We start from the raw sequence: 24,323 nt of genomic DNA on the forward strand, positions 1-24,323 counted from the left end.
GTACATATACATCTATATGTATACATATACATCTCTCTCTCTCTCTCTCTCTCTGAAAGTATCTGTCATTACAGTATCGAAATGTGATTGTTTCAGTTAGTGGAATAGTTTCATTTTTAAAGTGAAAGTATTTGACATGAGTGTTTTTGTTTCACTTTTGACATGTAATACTTAAATAGTGGAGGAGATATTATGTTGCCGTGGGCTCGAACTCTGCAAGAAGTTAAAAAAAGTTTTTGACTAAAACACAACTGGAACCCTAAGTAAGGCATCTGTAAAATTTGAATGAAATTGGTTGCGTAGTTCTCGAGTTTTAGGGATTCACACACACACACACACACACAGACAGACAGACAGACACACATTCTCATTTTTATATATATAGATAGATAATAGTAATGCTGTGACAGTAAACAGTAAAATAAGCATTAACCATGACACAACTTAGTAGACTAAATAGTAATATTGCTGCTAATATAAAGCCTGTAACTTGACAACCGACAGAGATAGCAGCAGAGTCTAATTTCATATCTGTAACCATTCTAGCTGTAACCATTCTTAATGTAGTTTCTCAAGTCTTAGGCTCCACAAATAATGCCACAAATTTCTGAATGAAGTTAGATAACGTTCATTGAATACCACACCTACTGCTGCTGTTTTTGTTGCTGCTGCTGCTGCTTCTCTTACTACTACTACTACTACTACTACTACTACTACTACTACTACTACTACTACTTTTTATTATCCATTATATTCTTTGGTTTTTTTCCTGCTTTTATTCTTGGTATTTTTTGTTGTTATAAAGGTGATAGTGATGTTAGCAGTGTTGATGGAGGTGGATTTATTTGTTCTTCTCTCCTGCAGTGGTAGGCTGCTATATCTGTAGCAGAGCATATTTTCTGCCTGCCGAGACAAAGTTGTCTGTCTAGACTCTATATTAGCATTATGTTATATGCAACGCAATGCACAACTGACATCGAAATTGTCTTAGTAGATTCTTTACTATTTTTCATCAAAAACATATTTTTGTACATTTTTTTTTTTTTTTTCATATTTTAAAGACTCCATTCTTTGCAACATGGAATCTATTTCAGGTATTTCAACCAAATCCTCCACTCCACTCTATCACCAGGTTAAACGTATTCATAAGACTCCAAGCTGATTAAATTGTCAAGCTGACTAGTGTCTTACGAATTTAAATATAGAGAATGTAGAAGCAAATGTTTAAAGCTGGCTACTCGTAAAACCTCTTCCCCCTTGCCACCCAAGTTTAATGCTTACATCACAGATGGTATTTTTTGAAATGAAGGTTATTTGTAGTAATTCTAGAATCTTGACAGTTGTGGATATGGGACTTGTTTACAAGAGTTTTTAACCTGAATATAAATAAAAATAGTAGCTAAAGAGAGTTAAATGAAGGATGAAGTAGTCTTTAATCTTTATTCATTACCAATGTACTAACAGTAATAATAATAATGATAATGATGATGATGATGATAATAATAATAATAATCTTTTCTACTATAGGCACAAGGCCTGACATTTTAGGAGAGGAGGCTAGTTGATTATATCAACCCCAGTGCTCAACAGGTATGGATCCCAAAAGGATGAAAGGCAAAGTTGATCTCAGCAGAATTTGAATTCAAAACATAAAGACAGATGAAATATTACAAATCATTTTGTCCAGCTTGCTAACAATGCTACTAGATCACTGCCTTGATAATAATAATAATAATAATGATGATAATTTCTTATATTGTGATAAGGAAACAAATTTTGTTGAAGCTGAATGTTTAAAGTTGGCTACTCATAAAATCTCTTTCCCCTTGCCACTCAAATCTAGTGCTTACATCTTAAATGGCAGTTTTTGGAATGAAGGTTATTTATAGACCTCACTATCTGTTTAGCAGTTTATTTTTTCAATCCTAAAACGATGGAAGGCAATATTGACCTCAACAGGATTTGAACTCAGGATGTAAAGTCAGAAATGCTGCTAGGCCTTTTGTCTGATGTGCTAACAATTCTGTCAACCAAGTGTCTTAAAATGATTTTAAATTTTAGCACAAAGCCAGTAATTTCAAGGGAAGCGGGGGTTAGTCGATTACATTGCCCTCAGTACTTCACTGGTACTTTATTTTATCAACCCCAGACAGATGAAAGGCAAAATTGACCTTGATGGGATTTGAATGTAAAGAACTGGAAGAAATGCAGGTAAACATTTAGTCTGACATGCTAATGACTCTGCCAGCTCACTGTCTTAATAATAATAATAAGAAGAAGAAGAATAATCTTTATTTACCATAAGATCCTATACCTGCAAAATAAAATGTGTCAAACAACAGGGTGACTGACCACATTGGAATGTCCAGATAGACTATATAGAGGGGAAGCGGTAATAAATGTTAGGCAATATACTGAAAAAAGGCTAAAAATATATTAGTAAAATGACCAAGTGAAATTCATCTATTTAGGATTGGAATGTCATTACGATTTTGATCAACTTCTATGACTGTAACTAAGGTTCCCTTAATATACCAGTGAGCTTCAGTTTTAGCTAAGCCATTAAGTTTCTCCACATCCTCTGTGAAGTGCAGCTTTTATTGTCAGTAGATGTTGGTGTTGTTTTCAGCAGTAATATATCCTTTAAAGGTTCATTGTATTTATCTCTTAACACTACCTCCTTCAGCACAATGTCATTTTCCTAATTTTGTAGCTTTTCCAGCGATATATAAATTTGCTTAGTTATTTTAAATCAGTTAACCCTGTAGGCTCTGCACTTCAGAAAGATAGATACTTCTTTGTAAAGGATGACTCCCAGCATCCTTCTTGTCTTCAGTTTGGATCCATTCCTTTTCAGCCTCTTCTTTCCCTTTCTATTCTGTCCTCTTTTTTTGTTAAGGCTTCATCTCTTCTCTGCATCACTGGGAGATACTGGGGTGGAACTGTTGATCAGAGCCTCTTGTTGGTTCTCTGCTCAAAAAGGGGACCTTTTGGCTTTTTGTTGCTTCACTTTGGTGGATTCTAATGTTGATGTTGTTCAGGAATTGGTAACTCTATCTCTGCATATGCTCTGACGGTTCTTAGCATGTCAAAGCAATGGTGCTGTGAAACTATGGGTGTAGCATCAGCCATACCCATCCTCCCTGCCATTTGCATCTCAGAGACTTGTTGTTGTCATTATCTCTACAACTACTTGCCTTTTTTTTCCACCCTTTTTCTCTTTTGTTCAAAAGACCATCAAGTGGCCTTTACTGCCACATTTGTAGCATCTAGGCCTTCTCCTCTGCGTCATCATCATCATCATCATCATCTGATGATGATGATGATGATGATGATGAATGATTTCCTTTCTAAATTTCCAAAATAATCTTGTGTTCTTATGGGTTCAGGGAGGATGCCACAAAAATCTGGAGCTTCATGTAGGCCTTGCTTGATGGCATGTTAGAAAATATGGAAAATTACATTTCAAAACTCAATACATGTTTTCATTTTTAATTGTCGTTTAAAAAATATGTATCTAGAATTGTAATACACTTCATTATTTAATATAATTATTGAAAATTACTTTAGAGAGATTAGAAGTTTGAAATAGTTTTGCAAGATATTGAGAACTATATTATGTTTTTGTATCTATCTTTGTTTAGTCAGACATGAAAGAAACAAAAACTAAACAAAATAAATAGATTGAGTAAATAAGACGAACACATTACATTATTTCTCTTATCTTCATTGAGGTTGCATTACAGAATTATAAGTTACATGATATTCTAATTGGGTTTTCACCATCCCAGAAATTCCACTGAGGATATTTGCAATAAGTTTCAATACAAGCAGACAACAGCAGCAACTTAACCATGTTTCCTAAGTTATCTATAATAGAAACTAAATAAAAAAAAAGCAAGAAACATCCTTATTCTTTAAAATATTTAATTCCACGTTTTATTTTTTTTTACTTATATAACTAAATGAATTATATTTTTTCAATATTATTTAAGAGTTAAGGACATAAAAGATGACATGTTTTAGTACTCATGCTTTTCTCAAGGGCATTATTAATGAAGAACATGCAAAAATATTCCTTCGTTAAATTGAGAGCAAGCAGCAGATGCCATTCTCCTGAGAGACTCCTACCACACTTTTGTGTCCAAATTATTTTATTAAATAACAATGATTTCATATCACTCAGAAATAGTTTGTGCATACATCACACAACACATGCACACACATACACATATACTACGCATACACAGACATAGTTAAAAGGTTATGTATATATATTAATATGATTTTATTATTTTGCTTATGCATGTTTGTGTGAATACTTGTACATACCTACACACAGACACACGCACATACATTGTAAAAAGTTATGTATTGATAGAGTCTATTCTTTTTCACATGAATATATGAATGTTTGCATAAATGCTTGTACATACATGCAAACACACACACACACACACACACACACACACACACACACTAACAGATTAATTTGATAAACTGCAATATTTACATACATCATATTTATTTTCAAAATTAAATTCTTGACATTATTAGAGAGGAAAAGAGAGGGGGATAAACAAAACCTGAAAGAATTTATTCTTTTTGCTACATATGTATTGTAAAAAGGAGAACGTACTAGTGTAAGATTTGTGTGAAATTATTATTATTCAGAAGTTAAACAGAAATTAGCTGTGTTTAAATAGATGGATATATATACACAGAAGAGAGAGAGATATAAATTGATGGCAATATGACTGAATAGAAAAACAGACAAATGAACAACATGCTTACATTGTCAGAGAGAAAGAGACAGAGAGAGAGACAGACAGACATATAGTGAGGTATTCAGTCAAACATATAGTAAGGTATTTGGTAGAAAGACAGAGAGATGTAGACAGATATGCAGGCAAACAAACAGTGAGACAAACAGTTTTAGAAAGCATGTGTGTATATGTGTGTATACAGATATGCACGTACACACTAAGAGCTTATATGCAAAATGCAGCAGACATGTAAAATGCATGTTATTATTGAGTCTGCCTTAAACTTAATCTGAAACTGAACAACTGTCTGTCTGCTGCAGGAGCGGCAGCTGTATGGTGGATAAAGATGCAGAAAGAATTCCATCTCTCTTCATAGCTGCAGTTCTGGTGAAGAATGGAACAGACCGAAAGTATTCATACAACACAAAGTTTTTTTTAAATATGTATATATAAAATAAATAAACAAAGCAATAAATAAACCATTCCCTGTCCCACCATACTTGTGTGAAAAGCTAGCTACTGATTGTAGTAGTGGGAGATTGTAACTTGTAAGTATTCTACCTTTTTAATATGAATATCAAGGGATGATCAGAAAATTTACATCGAACATTCATAATAATAATAATAATAATAATAATAATAATAATCGAACATTCATAATAATAATAATAATCGAACATTCATAATAATAATAATAATAATCGAACATTCATAATAATAATAATAATGATGATATCAATACCAGCAGATGACAACGTTTCTCTAAAAGAAATGGAAAAACTTTCAAAATGCAAAGACCTGGAAATAAAGATAACTCGAATTTGGAATCTAAAAACAGAAACAATTCCTATCATAGTAGGTGCCTTAGGTATAATAAAAAAATATTCAGACAAATACATAACAAAAATAGCAGGACTTACAAATATATGTAACATACAGAAAATTGCACTACTGGGTACTGCACACATCCTACGCAAAACACTTTCAATACAGTAAACATAAGAGCACCACAGCAAACCACAGCACATACCCAAGGCGCACAGAGCTGCGCTCGGTAGTGAAGTGAAAGCACGTTATAAAAATAAAACTACTGAATAATAATAATAATAATATGCCCTGATGCAATATCAGGCAGTGGTTGTCATGGCTTCTGATCTTAACTCATTGAAAGTGTTATCATGTACATGTTTTGTCTTGGTGTAAAAGATGGGCTACAGCAAATATTCTGCTCAATACCACAAGTTTGATTGTTAGTTGCTTGACTTTAACCCTTAGTGGTTGACAATATGTGCACCTCTGATCATGAGCAGGTGTTGTGGGGGAGCATCATAGCCATGTGTTGGGAGGGATTCTTTGGGGTTTGAATAATTTACCCCTGGAAACATGGGTGCTTTGTTTATCATCCTTAAACAATCCTTATTCAGGGACCTTTTGAGCAGGATAGGCTATTCAACCTGAAGAAAATTCTAACTGGGCCCCACCTGCAAGGTTATGCACTGTTTATTTTGATATGAGGTCACAATGTCATGCATATATGGTTGTGATGCATGTGTCTGGTGTCCCCTTATCAGATGAGTAGCCATGATGAGTATATTAGGCTTCATATATTTGTGTCCCTGTGTCATTTTGATGGCATGTGCTGCTCTCTCACTCAGTAATAATAATAACAACAACAACCATTGACAAAGAGAGAGAGAGAGAGAGAGAGAGAGAGAGAGAGAGAGAGATGAAGGAAAAGATTATAATGAAATAAATGAATTTAGAAAATAAAAGAAAGCAAAATGTTAAAGCATGGTTTGAAAATGTTTAATCTGTGATGTGGATGAAAAGATTAAATTTGATAAACAGATTAGTGGCTTCATCATTGTTGCCTTAGTTATGAGTGGGAAACTATAGCAGTCAGTTATCAGAAATAAAACCCACAAAACATGACTGTACATGTTTTCTTCCTTCCTTTCTTTCAGTGAAATAAATACAACAGGACATGATTTGAATTTCATTTCAATGTTGAGGCTTGTTTTGTAATCTCAGTCGTCAGTGTGTCCAAATTATATTACTTTATAAATATTTAGATGGCAGAAATGTGTATGTGAAAGAATATATTATTACATAATATATGTATATTCAGTGAGGGTGTATTTATATTTTTTTTTTGTCTGTGTGTGTGTGTGTGTGTGTGTGTGTGTGTGTGTATACACTATATAATCAAAATACTATGAAACAGAAATTCTATATTACATGAAATTGAGATTAATATTGTGTAATACTGTCTACATTTAGATGATGATGATAATGATAATCCTTTCTACTATAGGCACAAGGCCTGAAATTTTGGTACTTAATTTATTGACCTCAAAAGTCAACCTTGGCGGAACTTGAACTCAGAATGTGAAGACAGACAAAATACTGCTAAGCATTTTGCCTGGTGTGCTAATGATTCTGCCAGCTTGCTGCCTTAATAATAAATAATGATGATGATGATGATTTTTTATTAACTACAAGGATTGACAGAAAGATCAAGGATGGTATAGGATGATACAGTGTGGGAATACATAAAAAGCATACAAACAGCAGAAGTAGCAAAAGCAAAAACAAGATTCCTTTCAAAGTAGGTAGACTTCCAAAGACTACTTGTGGAAACCCAACTAAAAGTATGATCACTGTAACCATTAAAGAAAGTGTCCTCTCTAGTTGTATTTTCCAGTCTACAGGTGCATGCTCAGAACAGGCTCATTCACTCGGACCTGCTTACCATTGTTGTCCACCTTTCATCAAATTTGTTAGCAGACAACACTTCCCTCTCCACCTTAGTATCTGTCACAAGTGAAACTTGAAAATGTTGATGAGGGCTTGGCCAAAGAAGGTGTTTATCTTCACTGCACAATATTTTTTGCCGAAGTCACCAAACAAATGCAAACTGCCTGCTCTGCCCAACCAAAGAAAGGTAGCAAAACAAGCTTCATATTGATCTTTGTTGAAAGCTGGATCTATTCTAAACATGGTAGCAGCTGTTAAACATTATTCCACAAGTCAGCAATGCTCAAGCACTAGGCAAGTGCATGCAGAATGGTTTCATTACCCTGTGTACATTTTGGACTCACTCTGATGGCACTCTCTTGAGTTTATCTGGAACCAGTATTGCCCTCCATGGACTCTTGCCTACAAGTTCTCTGGAATAGACCAGCCAGTTGATTTTCATCAATTTCCAGAGTTTCTCTAAAAATGTTGTTTAGCTTTTAAGATATAAAATTTTATATTTTAAGAGGTTGTGAGAATTTAAAGTTATGTTCATGTCTTTTTCGATAATTTTATCAAAGTAAATTCATTAATTCCTGCCTCCTCCAAGCTGAATCTGGATGTCATATGCTTAATGATTTTATGTGCCTAATGATTTCATAACATATGAAGCATGGGACCATCAAACTTAGAGGTCTGACCCCCAGTAGGAAACACTTGCAGCATATCCCCACAGTTGAGACATTTTAGGGGCTGGTAGGAGGGAGCACTACAAGGTTACTTGACCTACTGTAACAGCAGTCAAATCTGCTGCATATCATGTCCTAACGCCTTACAAAATGGAAAGACGTATTGAGTAGTGGACATTAAATGATGATGATGATGATGATGATGACTATGCAGTTTGCAGTGAGAAATTGTTTGTTCTGAACAAGAACCAACTCTGTTGAAGTTAATCAAGTTGCCAGGTTTACCAGGCAACAAAATGTGTGTAGCAAATGTCAATGATAGAGGTTCTCTTAGCATCTAACAAATATACGCCATAGTCACTTGGCTGCTTTCCAGTACTTATTATTTTCACTTACACAATAAAAGCTTTCTTTCATAATAGCTCTCCTACATTTTAGATGCGCAATTTAAACAATTTTCAGCTATTTGACTGATATCTATTGATTCTGTGAATGTAGTACACAACTCAGTGTTTTATGGTATCAGTTTTTGGAGTGGGGCTGTGTGTTTGGTTTTCAAACTATGCTAGGACTATAACTTGGCAGAATTTCTCAGGGATGCCTTTTGCATGATGAATATGTAGTGAAGTCAAGGTCAATATAATTAATGTGTATTCCAAAGATGCATTTGTAATCAATTGAAATTGCAGTCATAATTAATAGAAAAATCAGTAATCTTTCGTTTTATGGACCAGAAAGTGAAACTGCAGAACTGGGCAAAGATAGTCTTTTGCTGGAAACTTAGCAGTAAATTGAAAGTGAAAGGGTTTCTTTGAAACTTACAATGTGTTTTGGAAAGCACATGCACATATATACACACACCTGAACGAAGTGTATGTGTGTGTGTGTGTGTGTGTGAGTGTGCACAAGAGTAATAAAATGAATCTGTACAGTATCTGATCAATATGTAAAGTTCAAATGGTTACTGTTATTATTATTATTATTATTATTATTTATGTTGCTACTACTGGTGAATGTAGGGTACCAGAGTAGATGCTTTATACATTTTGTTCCAAACGGTTTTCATTTGAAAATAAATCTATCTTTGAAATGTTTAGGGCTGATAAAATACCAGTAATATGTTAATGAGTCGCATAACTCTTAGGTTGTCTATGGGGTTCTTATGCTAGTCAGTCTGGTGGAGCCCATACATCTCCAAGCAGGGCTTGTAATTATTTGAGAGGGCCCTCCCTTAAAACCCACCTTGAATGTTAAAGGAAGCCTGCTCCCTGCCACCAAGTAGCCTTGTTCTGCCTGACAAAATTTCTCCCAAGGGCTCTGTCTTCAAACCATAAATAGCCTCAGGAGGAGGAATTAAACTCAGGGCTATAACCTACAGTGCTGCCACCTCTTTAAGTGAATAATTGTACTTACTCCATAATACCTATTTAAAGTTGATTGAACTTGGCCGTTTTGAGGGTTGTGTCTTCACTAAAGACAATATAAGCTCTCAGCCCTTTTGTTGAATGTTTAGTACCCTATTAGCCACCTATCTGTACTTAGTATTAGCATTACTAACAGATGAAATAGGTATTGAACTATTGAAAGTTTTGTACATTTTAAGTTTATTGCATATACTTCCATCACATTTGCTATTGTTCATGTGTGCCCCACCTCTCCTGGTTCCAGTTACATTCTCCTTCCAGCACACTACATCATATTCAAACACACACTTGTATTTATTGAAGCATATCTACTCATACGTACTTACAAAACTTAGTCTGGTGGATTTTGTCTGTCTGTCTCTCTCTCTCTCTCATATTGTTCACATGCTTTTTTTTTATTCAGTTTATTTTTCTTTATTAAAACAATTGTTCACATTGTTATATGGTTAATTATTAAAACTATTTCCTATACTTAATAACATTTCATTATATACAAAGATTAGACCATAAGTACTATATTATCAAACATTTCTGCCAACTCCATCAAGAAGAAAGGCTCTATGTGGATGCTCACCTTGTAAAAATAGCAGCAAAATGTTCCTCAAATTACAACCTACTGTCTGATATAAGAAAAAGATGCCTTAGACAATATAGTCCTACATACTCCTAAAATGATGGGATGGTCATAGCTGGAGTACCTAAGATCATAAATCTTTTTCATCATGATTGACCCAATAACAAAATTGAAGCAACAAGAGTGTCTCTATACAGACTCTTGACCTGCTAGGAATAGCAGCCTAATCTTCTCAAGGCACACCATACCAATTTTAGAACAGAAGGACATATTACATAATGTTATCCTAGATACAGTATGTCCGGAGGAGGGGAACCAATGAGCCAGTCATGGCTGAAATATTTTTTAGTCATAAGCTTAATCAAGCCTGAACCTCGGGGTTCATCAACAACAGCAAATGTAAGAATGTTTTTTTAATATTATGTGGCTTTCATTTTTATGAAGTTGACGCAAACATAAAAGATAATTTCTGGCCTGAACATGGAAAATTGCCTATTCTTCTCTGCTAATATCAATTCTTCTGGATTGTACCAAAATAGATAACCTGCAATAATATAATTAAAATGGTAGTTTTCTTCTTTTTTTTTCCCTTTGTTTTTATGTTTTTCCTTGTGTTTGCTTCATTAATTGGCCCCAAATAGCAACTATTAATTAAGTCCCTTATTGTATGCTGATGTTGTTTCACTTCCTGAATTTATTTTCATGTGGATTCCCAAATATTGATCTGCCCACCTATACAGACACACTCTAGTTATGTTTGAAAAGTCAACAAAAACAATGTAACCTCAAATTGTACTGTAACAGCTCTAATTCTTCCGACGCATGTCATTCTAGAGTTTAGCTTCAGTTAGTAATAACAATGTGTAGTGGCTTGTTGTTCATTGTACCGGTTGAAGCTGAGGTCACTTAATATTCATCAAACAATGATGTTGTGAATTTGAATGCTGATCAGATTTCAATTCAACCAATATAATAATAATAATAATTTTTGTAATTATCAGTAATATTATTATTATAATGATTTGTTGTTTACAACTTGTCCAAATCAATAATGCTACAATTGAAATTTGTTCAAAAGAAAACAAATGTTAAAAACATGCAGACAAATTGAATCTGTAAATAATAATGATGATGATGATAATAATAATAATAAGAAGAAGAATTTTTTTCCAACAGTCTGATCTGTTTTGCATATATGTAATAATAATAATATTAATGATAATAAATAATAATAATAATAATAATAATATTGTAATCTCTAAGAGAAATGTAGAAACTATCGTTATACAAAGATCTGGAAATAGAAATAACCCAAATGAGGGGCTTATTAAAAGAAATAGTTCCTCTAATAATAGGTGCTTTAGGTATGATCAAAACACATACAAATGCATAATCAAAACCCCTGGAATTGTGAAATATACATATATCATATACAAAATAGCACTGCTAGGCATTGCATATGTCTTATGTAGAGGACTTTCAATATATATATCATCATCATCATCGTTTAACGTCCGCTTTCCATGCTAGCATGGGTTGGACGATTTAACTGAGGACTGGTGCAACCGGATGGCTATATATATATATATATATATATATATATATATATAGAGAGAGAGAGAGAGAGAGAGAGAGAGAGAGAGAGAGATGTGGTGTGTGTGTCTGTATTTATCCCCTACAACTGGTTGACAACTAGTATTAATGTGTTTATGTCACCATAACATAGCAGTTCAGCAAAAGAAGAGTAATAGAATAAGTACCAGGCTTTAAAAATAAGTACTGGTGTTGATTCATTTGATTAAAATTCAAGGCACTGCCCTAGGATGGCTGCAGTCTAATGACTGAAACAAGTAAAAAATAAAAGATAATGATAGTAGAAGTAAAAATACCAAGGCAAACCATAGCACATACCCAAAACACATGGAGCTGTGGTTTGGTAGTGCAGTGAAAGCACACAATAAATATAAGACTACATAATTTTGATTTCAAATTTTGGTACAAGACCAGCAATTTCAGGGGAGAGGGTAAGTCAACTACAGGGACCCCAGTACTCAACTGGTACTTACCTTGAAAGGATGAAAGGCAAAGTCAGCCATGGCAGAATTTGTACTCAAAACTTAAAGACACAAAATACTGCTATGCAGAGAATTTAGCTAATGGTTAACCGTGTTTGCAAATTTGTACATTCACAAGCTTTTCCGACATTTAACAAAATATTAATCGTTCTCTTTTTTGCTTACTACTGTATGTTAAGGGTACATGTGTCTGTGGAGTGCTCAGCCACATCCACATTAATTTTATGTACAGGTTGTTCTGTTGATTGGATCATCTAGAACCCTCTTCAACTGTAACTTTCCCTTAACAGGGTCTGCTCTATTTAACATTATCCAAAACAAATCAAAGAAGAAAATGATATCTGAACAAATTTCTTCAAGGGACACCTGACAAACCACCTATACCTGGATATATCTCAGTGAACAAAAACTCCCTTAAAAATGTCTTAGTGCATTGAACCAGGTTATACTATTAAGTTAGTCATGGCTTGAGTCAATTTTGATTGAAATATATTTGAGTTTATAATAATAATAATAATAGTAATAATGGTTTCAAATTTTGGAATAAGGTCAACAATTTTGTAGGAGGGGGTAATTCATTTGCATTGACCCCAGTGTTGAATTGGTACTTATTTTTATTTTACTCAAACGGATAAAAGGCAAAGTTAATTCTGGCAGCATTTGAACTCAAAACATAAAATTGGTAAAAAAGCTGCTAAGCATTTTGTCTGGCCCAGTGGCGATTCCACCCACTCACCACCTTGATAATAATAATAATAGTTTGTCTCTTGAGAGTATACTCTCACACCTTTATCACCACCATCTTTGTCTTCTTTCTACTTACTCTCACCCACTTTTGTATCATGTGGGTAGCATGTATCTCCTCTATAACAAGATGCCTGTGGCTGTCCATCTATCATATTTTAGGCTTTCAACACCTTGCATAGACCCACTTCGCTTTCTGCTACAATGCCACTGAGATGAGGGGTCTTTTCCTTTGTCTTGTAAATTGCTAGGTGACTTCTCTTGTGCCAGTATTATGTTAAAAAGTACACAATACACTTTGTAAAGTGGATGACATTAGTAAGTGTATCCAGCTGTAGAAACCATATCAAAGCAGATGTTGGAGCTCAACATAGTCTTCTGACTTGTTAGGTCCTGTCAAACTATCCAGCCTATACCAGCATAGAAGACATATTTAACTGAATAATAGTAATAATAATGATGATAATAATAATTTTGAAACTTTTCCCACTCAAAGAATTTATGAATATTTTAATGTCATATATTAGTCAATTGATCTCTTCAAATTTTGTTCAAATATCAACAGTATATTGTTGTTTAACCCGGGTTAGCAACTCATTTCTGAACCAGGCCTTTGCAACTGTGACCATCTCTTCTAGTTAGGAGTGTCTAGAGACTACATTATCTATTGTCTTTTTTTTTTAAGAAAGTAGTGTATGATTGGAAAGAGATTTACTGCTGTCTAGCAGGATGAATGTACACATAAATGCTCCCTTGTGGGCCAAGTCACCAACATGTAGAGAGAAAGGATGAATGGAGAGTCAGTAAACTGGCTATTTGGTCTTCACTTGTATTTGTTATCTTCAAAAATAAAAAGGAGGAATGATCCTGGATTTCACAGCTAAATTCAAAACATCATTGCTTATTGATCAATTAACATTGTCTGATGAAACTGTTTTCACCAACTGTAATATTGATTTCTGTTTTTAGGAACAACATCAATTTTTATTAAGGAAATGTATAAAGTTAGTGCAGACATGGCTGTGTGGTTAAGAAGCTCACTTTGCAACACCGAAGTTTTGGGTTCAACTCTACAGTATAACACACCTTGGGTTAGTGTCGTCTACTATAACCCCCAGGTTGACTAATGCCTTCTGAATTAAAATGTTAGATGGAAACTGTGTGAAATCCCATCATATATGTGTTTGTGTGTGTGCACATGTTTGTGTTTGTCACTTCACTACCCTTTGACAATTGGTGTTGATTTGTTTATGTACCTATAACTTAGCAGTTTGATGAAAGAGTCCAGTAGTATAAGTATCAAACTTTAAAAAAAACTCCAAAAAACATAACTACTGAGGGCAATTTATTCAATTAAAACTCAAAGTGGTGCCCCAGCATGGCCCCTATCTAACGACTGAAACAGGTAAAAGATAAAAGAGTCAATAATTTCAATGTCAGTATATTACAGGTGAAGGATGTAGTTGACTTGCGTTAGATCTGAACTCAGAACTAAGGTCAACAAAACAGGATGTTGCCTAACACATGGTTCAGTCACTCAGGCCGCAAATACTCTGAGAGAGATCACTTTGAAAACTTAGTGGCCAAGAATTACTGCTGACAAGTTAGCAACATACCATTGCCTTTATTCATGTACCCATGTGCTGACTGGGAAAGGTACCATGAGTAGGTATATCGGAGTTCAAAACAAGTACATATGTAAAAAAATACAATGTAATTAATTACATTTCAGGATTTGAGATTAATAAACTAATACTTCTGCCACATGCTTTAGAAAGTTGGATATTAAAAGCCTCATGATGTTTAATACAATAAAAGGAGAGAAATTATTCAGTCTCTTCAGAGCCAGAAAATATTTCATCCCCCAACAATTGCTGACACTCTGAAAAGCTCCATTGAGGTCAACAGAAGAGTACTTCTCCTCCTCTCCCTCCTCATCTAGGACAGTGCTGCTACTATGCACACAGACATCCTAGACCACATTCTTGCATTCATTTAATGATGAACTGACAAACTCTGGCCTCTGGCCCACAGGTATGTTGTTTCCTCCACTTTGTTCCTCAGAGCTAGCCAGTCTCTTACCTCCTGCACTCAAACACCCCTAACCCACTTATACCTCCTCCTCTCATCATGTTTATTACATCTATCTCCCAAGCTTTACATTAACTGCTATGTTCAGCCCTTCCTTCTCATAATCTCTGGAATCTCCTACCTGCTAATGTCTTTCCAGCAACAGTTTATATAGAACATTAACGTTTCTGTTCTTGGAGTCTTTGCAAAGGTCTTGGACTCTGTCTTATCCTCTTGACTCAGCGAGCAAAGAAGAAAAAGTCTCTTTGCTTCTGCTTTAGTGTTGGGATAAATTTTCTGTCATTTATAAATTATGAAATTGTTTTACAAGATGCAATTGTTGGCCCCACCAAATTTTACCTCTAAAGCTCAAATACACCCTTTCCTCCCCCATATTACCATACTGCTCTCATAGATATGAAATGATAGTACTGCTACACACACACACACACACACACACACACATACATTCCAGATGACATCCAAAGATAAGTCATTTCACTGTCTGACAATGAGGTTATGATTTATTCATCAATTCATTAACTACTGATTTGAAAAGTTGCTACTACAATAGCCTCCAGCCTTATGAATTTACCACCTCTTCTGTTGCTACTACAATAGCCTCCAACCGTATGAATTTACCACGTAGATGTATTTCTAACCCACAATGTCTCTTTTCCCTCTGGTGAGCATTTTCCTCTCTCATCTCATTTTATCACTACTATGATGATAGCCAATCTTCTGAATTAACTATCTAGCTGCGTACCTGACCCACACTACCCCATGGTCCTGACCACACGAAACATTTCTCTTAGTCCTTATTCCCTTGAACTAAAATTCCTCTGGAATCCTGCTCTTCTACATTTTGCAGGAAGACATCAACTTATAAATCTTTAAGCTGAATGCCAGCTACATCACTGGTCAGCATTGTAGGGGCCTGCTATCCTTCTCCCGACTACTTTTAGAATATAAAAGCTGGAAGATTAGTGACTGTTTTTACCTGGAGGTCCACTCCTCTCAGACTTCTGATACCAACCAACACACAGCAACAATGTAACAGATATATTTTTTGACCTCATTTTAACCTAATGAGACAACAAAGAATCCTCTACATGGTCACTCAACCTGCTAGAAACAACAGCTAAATTTCCTTTAAATCACACCATAAATAAGACAAAAGTACATTTGACAATGCAGGCCTAAACACTGGAATTGTCATGGTCAGAATGTCTGTGATCATTAATCAGTTCAATCAATGTTGATGTAGGGTTAAACAACAACAACAACCTAAACTCAAAAGCTATTGTTATGAAATTGTTAGGAGTATAAAAGGTAAAGACCCCCTTTGGTCATAAATGACCATGGGATTGCACCTAGAAAGTTATCCTCCAAGGTACAAGTCTAGGCAAGGCTGTTTATGGAAGACCAGCAGTTCACCATGCATAACAGCCTCCCCTCTCCATGCCACCAATGTTATCTAAGGCTAAGGCAAAGGCTTATATAGCTTGGCACCAGTGATGTTGCAACTCATTTCTACAGCTGAGTGAACTGGAGCTATGTGAAATAAAGTGACTTGCTCAAAAGCACAACACACAGCTCAGTTCAGGAATTGAACTCACTACCTCGTGATTACGAGCCCAATGCTTTTAACCACTGATAGTTGGAGAAACAAGGTACTTAGATGTCTACATTTTAGTTTGTGAGATACAATGTTGCTTCAAGCAGTGCTTCATATCAAAAACAAACTAATTGCCTGATTTTCTTTCATGGCTATTGGAAAAAAAAACTAGTTAGTATTGTGAGAACTATAAGATTAGATAAAAATTGATCTTGAAACATTTCCAAACATGATTCAGTAAGAAGAATTCAATTTATTTTTGTTAAACTGAAAATCAAAGATTGTTGGAATTGAATCCGAAGAAAGTTTTTATCATTCTAATGTTGAATTCTTTGATTCCCCATAGAAAAGTATTCAATAAGAATTAACTGATATTAAGCTTCAGCATGGTTTAATAAGTCTTGCATATGTGCTGTGTTAATTGTAATAATATATTTTAATGTAATAATACATTTAATCCTTTTGATGCTACACTGTTGGAGACAGTTCCTGATTCTATGTTATAAATTTCCTGTTTAGAAGTTTTCATCAACATTTCATGGTAATTTATGTTCCAAATACCAGCTTTATGATGACAAAGTTTTTTTTACTAAAATTGTTCCTTATTTTAAAAAAAATTAACTGAAACATTGGTAGCATATTTCACTGGAAATATGGTAACAAAAGGATTTAATGTAATAATACATTTTAAAGCTGCAAGCTGGCAGAATTGTTAGCATGCCAAGCAAAATGCTTAGCAGTATTTCATCCATCTTTATGTTCTAAATTGAAATTCTGCCAAGATTGACTTTACCTTTCATCCTTTCAGGGTTGATAAAGTAAGTACCACTTGGGCACTGGGGTCAATGTAATTGACTTACTCCTTCCCCCTAAATTGCTGGCCTTGTGCCAATAATTTGAAACCAATATAATTATACATTTAATGTGATGTTTTATTTAAGGTGTAGTCTGTCACATGTTTGTGGTACAGGTATGACCCAGGTATGACTGGTTAAAAGGTTCACTTTGCAATTATGGAATGTTGAGGGTTTGATCCCTTTGTGCAACAGCAGTTTGGGTAAATATCTTCTACCATAAACTCATGCCAAACCAAGTCTTGTGATTTGAAATTGGATGGACAGACTGTGGAAGCCAGTCGGTGGGTGAATTGTTCCTGTAATTAAAAGTGCTAGTCTTGTCAGCTCTGCACTACTTGGATTCTACTTGAGGATTATGTTACAGGTACACTTGTCTGTGGAATACTCAGCCACTTATATTCTAATATAATGAGCAGATTGATATGTTATTGATCAAACAACTGGATCACTTATCAAAACTGATAAATGATTCATTTACTGTATTTATTATAATCCTGTAAAATCAAACATTTTATAACATATATTAATTGTAATATACATAACTAGTTCATTAGTCCTTTAATTTACAGTGGTATGTGTGTAGTCTCTATGAGAAGGCATCAGATATGTTGAAGCCTGATGGTTTTAGTTATGCATTCTTGAATATTAATTATTGAGGCAATTTTTTTTTGAGTAGTGAAGTGGCATTTTCTTTTGTTTGTTTTGAAGGGTTGGAGTTTTGACAAATGTTCAGGGAGAGAAAGTAGATTTTTCTTGCCTATAGTTCTAGACATTTTCTTGCCTGTTCTTGAAGGTTATGAATGTCTGCCAAGTGATATTTTGATCATTACCATTTTCTGCATCAACACCACCATCACTATCATCATTATCATAGTCACTGGTCAATTTTTGTGTGCAATTGGGCATTAGATTTGATTAAGAATTTCAATTCTGCTCCATTTTTGATATCCATATTTCCCAATAAAACTGTATATTTTTCCATTAATGTCCATCACATACTGCTTCTGTCAATAATTTCTTAGATCTCTGATACTAATCCTTACATTACCAACAATCTCATCATGACCTTACTCTCTTCTTATCAATATCCCCATGGTTGTTTATTAAAGATCCTTTCAACAACTCCTTCCACATAACTACTGCTACTTCCACCACCACTTACTAACCATCCCACCTCAACACTTTTATCAGTAACATCTCCGCATTAACTATCAACAGTAGCCCCCACATCATTACCTTCGCTATTAACCCATCACACATTCCTTACCCCATTATCATCTTCTTTTGCACTTTCACAATTAATAACACCTACGCATCATCTCGACCATCATCAACCACTCTACCATATCTATCATCCCCCACCCTCATGCATGCCTGCCCACATTATCAACAACACAACCCACATCCCTAGTCCCTATCAAAATGTCTGAAAAAAAAAGTGTTTCTTTTACAATAATATACTGAACTCTGATTCCTAGTTTTCTGCCTGAGAAGTAAATGTCAGGTTTATATCATTGGGTTGTGTATGCTCTGTTTGTTGTAGATTATGAACACTGTGTAGTGTCTAATGATGAGTGTGTGAGTGAGAGAGAGTAAGAGAGAATATGTTTAGTGAGGGGAAGGGGACTCGGGTTTTTAGATGGTGTTGTGTATGTTGTATAGTGTCTAATGGTATATATGTATGTGTGTGTGTGTGTTTGTGGGGATTTTGTATGTTGTGCACGTATGTGTGTACATGTAAGTCTTGGGGTCTTTGAGTATGTGTGATGGGCAAGACATCTGTTGTGTGGCTGTTTGTTGTGCGATATATATATTTGTTGTAGCCAGTATATGACCTGTGTATGTAGTGGTTGGTGCTAGGTTGATCATTAAACCAACTAACCCTCATATCTTACTTAATTGCCTGTTTCACCTTTAATAAGTTTCCTGCCAATGAGTTTATAATGACTCCATTCTGAATCATTCCAAAACACAAATTTCCCTTTTTTTTTTGCTTGTTTTTCTTTATTTTATTTTATTTATATTCCAAGATTATGAGACTGGACATTCCTGTAAATTATCTTTTTTTTTTTCATTCTTTCTTTCCTCTCCATTTCTCCTTTTAACTGAATCTCCCAACCCTATGCCTATTCCACTCACCACCTACATACCGTCTTTCATTCCTTACTTTCTGTCTTCCTTTCTTTCATTACAAATTTCCAAAAGTGATTCTGCAGTTATCCACCTGGATAACTTCTACACACTCCCTAACTACCTAACTTTTTGACCTGTTGTATCATTACCAACACTACTACTACTACTACTACTACTACTACCACCACCACCACCACCACCGCTGCTGCTGCTCCATCCAAATTATTTCACACACAAGATACTTTATCATAAACTAGATATCAGTATTTTTATTGTTTTTTTATGTTTTCTTTCTTTTATGAAATTGCCTTATTTTTTATTTGTTATTTCCATTTCTTTCTTATAATTATTATTGTTTTTAGCTATAACATTTTATTTTTCCTTCTCTACCACTGTGGGTGGAGAGATTCCTTCAATACTGAATAAAAGCCAAGAAAAATAGTTACCTAAGCAAGAAAAACAGCATAGACATACATATTCACAGACCATCCATTACACATCATATTTCCAATAAATCTTGCTCCTCCAGCCAGAACATCAAGACCTTTACATTGTTTATTCACTCAAAGAAAACTATTTCCACCAGAGAAAAAAAAAGAAAAAGAAATATAATAATTAAAAGCAACTGTTTGATTTACATCCCAAATGTTTAAATAACATTAAAATAAGAGCAGGGCTACCAGATGAGTGAACTACACAAGTATTTCTGCATGTGACATAAATTCTTTTGTGTTTTTATGAAATATCTTAGATTTCTACGAACAGTTTAGAAACAAACATTCTCTTAAATATCATTGCTAATAATTTTAATAAACCCATTGCAGGTATGGTGTGTGGCAAGAAATTTCCTTCCCAGTCACAAGGTTTCAAGTTCAGTCCCACTGCATGGCACCTTGGGAAAGTATCTTCTGTTATAGCCTCAGGCCAACCAAAACCTCATGAGTGGATTTTGATAAACAGAAACTATGTGTGTGTATGTGTTGCTGTCTTTTTGACTTTGTGCAATGGTTGTCAACAAGAGTCTTCATCATGCAAGCAGTGTCTTTCATTTCCAATCTTCCAAGGCATGTCTGGTCTTGGGAAAATATTTACTTACTTGGAAACAAGTAAGAATGGTATCTGTTTGAGAAAATTTGCCTCAACAAATTCCATCTGACCCATGAAAACATGGGAAACTGGACATTAAAATGACAATGACAATATTTTAGATGTATAACAATGCTGTTGCAGTCTTAACATCATCATAGTTATCTGTGTAGCAGACCTGTCATCACAGGTATTTCAGAGGTGACTACCTTGTCTTTTTAAGGACATCTAAAACTTCATTATCTAAAGTGTCTTTCCTGTATTTAAAACAATGGGGATGTGATTTGGCTGCTATATCTAAAAGGTTAAAAGATCACTAAGGATCACCAGTGAGCTCTTTCATTGGCTCATTCTTGTTATTGTTGGCAGAGATGTAACGAAAGTTTTGTACTAGGATCAGTTCAATTAGATATACTCCTCCCTTGAAATATGTAGCATAATACCATTGTCAAGTACTATTATTAAAGGAATATAAAAATAGAAGGAATCATCATCATCATCATCATCATCATCATCATCATCATCATCATCATCATCATCATCATCAACTGCATAAGGGTGGTACACTGACAGAATCATTAGAGCATTGGTAAAAATACCCTATGGTTCTGAAACATTATATTCTAAGTTCAAAATCCTGCAGAGGTCATTTATCCTTTCAGGTTGATAAAATAAATGACCAGTTAGGTACTGGGAGCAAGGAAATCAACTAGCACACCCACCTTCTCCTAAAATTGTTGGCCTTGTGCCAAAATTTGAAACCATTATTATTACTGAACTGGCAGAATCATTAGCACATCAGATAAAATGTTTAGGCAGCATTTCTTCTTGTTCTTTACATTGTGAGTTCAAATGCTACTAAGATCAGTTTTGCCTTTCACCCTTCTGGGATCAATAGAATAAAGTACCAGTCAGGTAGTGGGATTGATGATGTCAACTAAGCCCCTTCCCTCAAAATTTCAAGCCTTGTACTTATATTGGTTTCAAATTTTGGCACAAGGCCTGCAATTTCAGGGGAGGGGCTAAGTCAATTAAATCAACCCCAGTGCTCAACTGGTACTTATTTAATGATCCTGAAAGGATGGATGGCAAAGTTGATCCTGGTAGCATTTGAACCCAGAATGTAAAGATGAACAAAATACCACTCAGCATTTTGCCTGGCATGCTAACATTTCTGCCAGCCCACCTCCCTGAGCTTTGCACCTGTATTAAATGCAATTATTATTATTATCATCACTCATAGTGGTGAACTGGCATAATCATTAGAGCATCAAACAAAATGCTTAGCAACATTTCCTCCAGCTCTAAGTGCCATCTGAGCACTGAGATTGATGCTATTGACTTATCCCTCTCCTTAAACTTGCTGACTTTCTGCTAGAATTTGAAATCATTATCATCCTCATCATCATCATCATCATCAGTAGTAGTAGTAGTAGTAGTAGTAGTTTTATTACATGTTTCACTTTACTCTGAGTCTGTTTTCTAAAACTCTGCACGTTTCAATTTTATTATGACCTTATCAGTGAAGCATACACTTCATCTTTTTTATTTTGCAATATATAAATCATTTTATTTACAGCATAATATTAATTTAAATTATAACATTTAAATACAAAGAAACAAGATAAAATAGCAATAAGAAAGGAAAAGAAAAAAGGTGAGGTGAAGTAGCATAAGGTGGAGAGGGAAGGTGCAATATATTAAGAGTAATATGTGCAATGCCTTGTGGTGCTATTTCTTGTGTATGATGTTTATGTGTTTGTTGAGGGAGTTCTGGTTATGTGTCTGTCTGCTGGATTTGTTATCATTCCCTTCCATCCCAGACGCCTAATTTTATGCGGATATATCTCTCTTGTCAGTCTTCATAGTTAGCTGATCTGGATCTCCAGTTGTTTATATTTAGGTAGTTTCTCCTTTTCTTCCAAACATGAATTGTCCTCTGTTAGAATTGATGCATCAATTGGGAATCCTTTTTTTTCCTTGTGGTTTTTGACAATATCCAAAACATATATGTTGTTCTTGATTGTATTTCTGTTTAGCTGATCTGGATCTCCAGTTGTTTATATTTAGGTAGTTTCTCCTTTTCTTCCAAACATGAATTGTCCTCTGTTAGAATTGATACATCAATTGGGAATCCTTTTTTTTCCATGTGGTTTTTGACAATATCCAAAACATATATGCTGTTCTTGACTGTATTTCTGTTTAAATAAACTGTGTTTTAATTGATTTTAAGAAGAACAAACAAATTTGAGAGATTTCATAAAATAACTAATTTTCCAATGATTAAGCTGGTGTTTCAAGCAAACTTAACAAAAAATGTTTCATACTCTTTTGTAGGGAAAGTTCTTTTGTTTGTTTTCATTGTTTTTGTATCCCTAGATTATAGGGTCTGCACATTCTTCTAAATTTCCTTTTCTATTCAGCAAATTCCATGTACTGTAATGAAAGTTGCAACATCACCTTATACATACAACCTATGTGGAGGCTGGAAAACAGATTTAGGTGGGGGGTATATGCTCGAGGGAGTTAATGTAATTTTGGTTTTGTGGGCTTCCCTCATTGGCCCTAGGTGGTTGTCCCCGCTTCTTATATTGGTATGGTTCATTTCATTCGCTTCACATTGTGTTGTGTTCTTTGTTTTTTTTCAGAATTAGTTCTTTGAACCCCATTCCTCCACTGTTTTTGTAATTTATGTTTGTAGTGACCCCTCTCATTTCTTGCTCTTGGGACAAATAAAAGAAGTCATCATGGCTAGTATCCCCATCAACATTATTAATTATAAAGTCACAGAAATAGTAGAGCACGAGATTAATGCAATTTTGCTATCTTTGTGTTCTGAGTTCAAATCACACTGGTATTGACTTTGTCTTTCATTCCTCTGGGGGTCAATAAAATACACAGCAGGGGCTTAATTCAATAGACTATTCTCTCTCTCTCTCTTCATTCATTTCTGGCTTTGTGCCAAAGATACAAACTACTATTGTTATTAAGTAATTTTAACAAGCACTGCTCTACCTTAACTAGTTGGGTTGTGCAGTCAGTGGAATGGTCAGTCTTGAAACTGGTCAATAGTTAGTGATGATGATGATGGTGTGCTGGTTGTATGCATAGAGTGGTGTTGGATCCAAGACGCATGGAACTGATATCAATATGGTCATATATTAGCATTAAATACTGATGACGTTTAATACTACAGGATAATTTTATATATGTAGCAATGAATGTTTGTATAAGAATGTATGCTTTTGTGTGAGTGTGCATGTCTGTGTGTGTATACACATGAAGCTCAGTGACATGGCTAGAAGATAAGTTCGATTTGGTTTTTGTTTCAGCCTCGCCGGTATTTCATATTTTGCTCTGATTCATACACCTTACCACAGAGCTCACTATTCTGTCCGTATCATTACAATGTCGTTATATTTAGTTCCCGTCATGTCTGGCTCTCTCGATCCCTCTATGCTTCTATGACTACCATTTCTCTCAAATAGTGATGGCCCTGCTTTACTCTGTCCCTCTCATTCCCCCCCCCGTCTTTCTCTCTCTCTCTCTCT

The 24,323-nt window shown here is 34.8% G+C and overlaps 1 protein-coding gene and 1 long non-coding RNA gene across 2 annotated transcripts in view; one reads left to right on the top strand and one right to left on the bottom strand.

Moving 5' to 3' along the window:
• LOC128248919 (uncharacterized) overlaps positions 1-5,935 on the bottom strand; it is a 44,475-nt gene extending 38,540 nt beyond the window's left edge. Inside the window, exon 1 of the long non-coding RNA XR_008265071.1 lies at positions 5,687-5,935. This is a non-coding gene — a long non-coding RNA (uncharacterized LOC128248919). The remainder of the gene's footprint in view (positions 1-5,686) is intronic.
• Positions 5,936-15,655: 9,720 nt separating this feature from the next.
• The window catches only part of LOC106882356 (ubiquitin-like modifier-activating enzyme 6), a 295,927-nt gene continuing 287,259 nt past the window's right edge, over positions 15,656-24,323 (top strand). The window contains exon 1 of the mRNA XM_052970971.1: positions 15,656-15,763. Within this exon, the coding sequence (XP_052826931.1) occupies positions 15,711-15,763 (53 nt within the window). The 5' untranslated portion in view covers positions 15,656-15,710. The remainder of the gene's footprint in view (positions 15,764-24,323) is intronic.

The sequence above is a fragment of the Octopus bimaculoides genome, chromosome 10 (assembly GCF_001194135.2).
Source record: "Octopus bimaculoides isolate UCB-OBI-ISO-001 chromosome 10, ASM119413v2, whole genome shotgun sequence".
Taxonomy (NCBI): domain Eukaryota; kingdom Metazoa; phylum Mollusca; class Cephalopoda; order Octopoda; family Octopodidae; genus Octopus; species Octopus bimaculoides.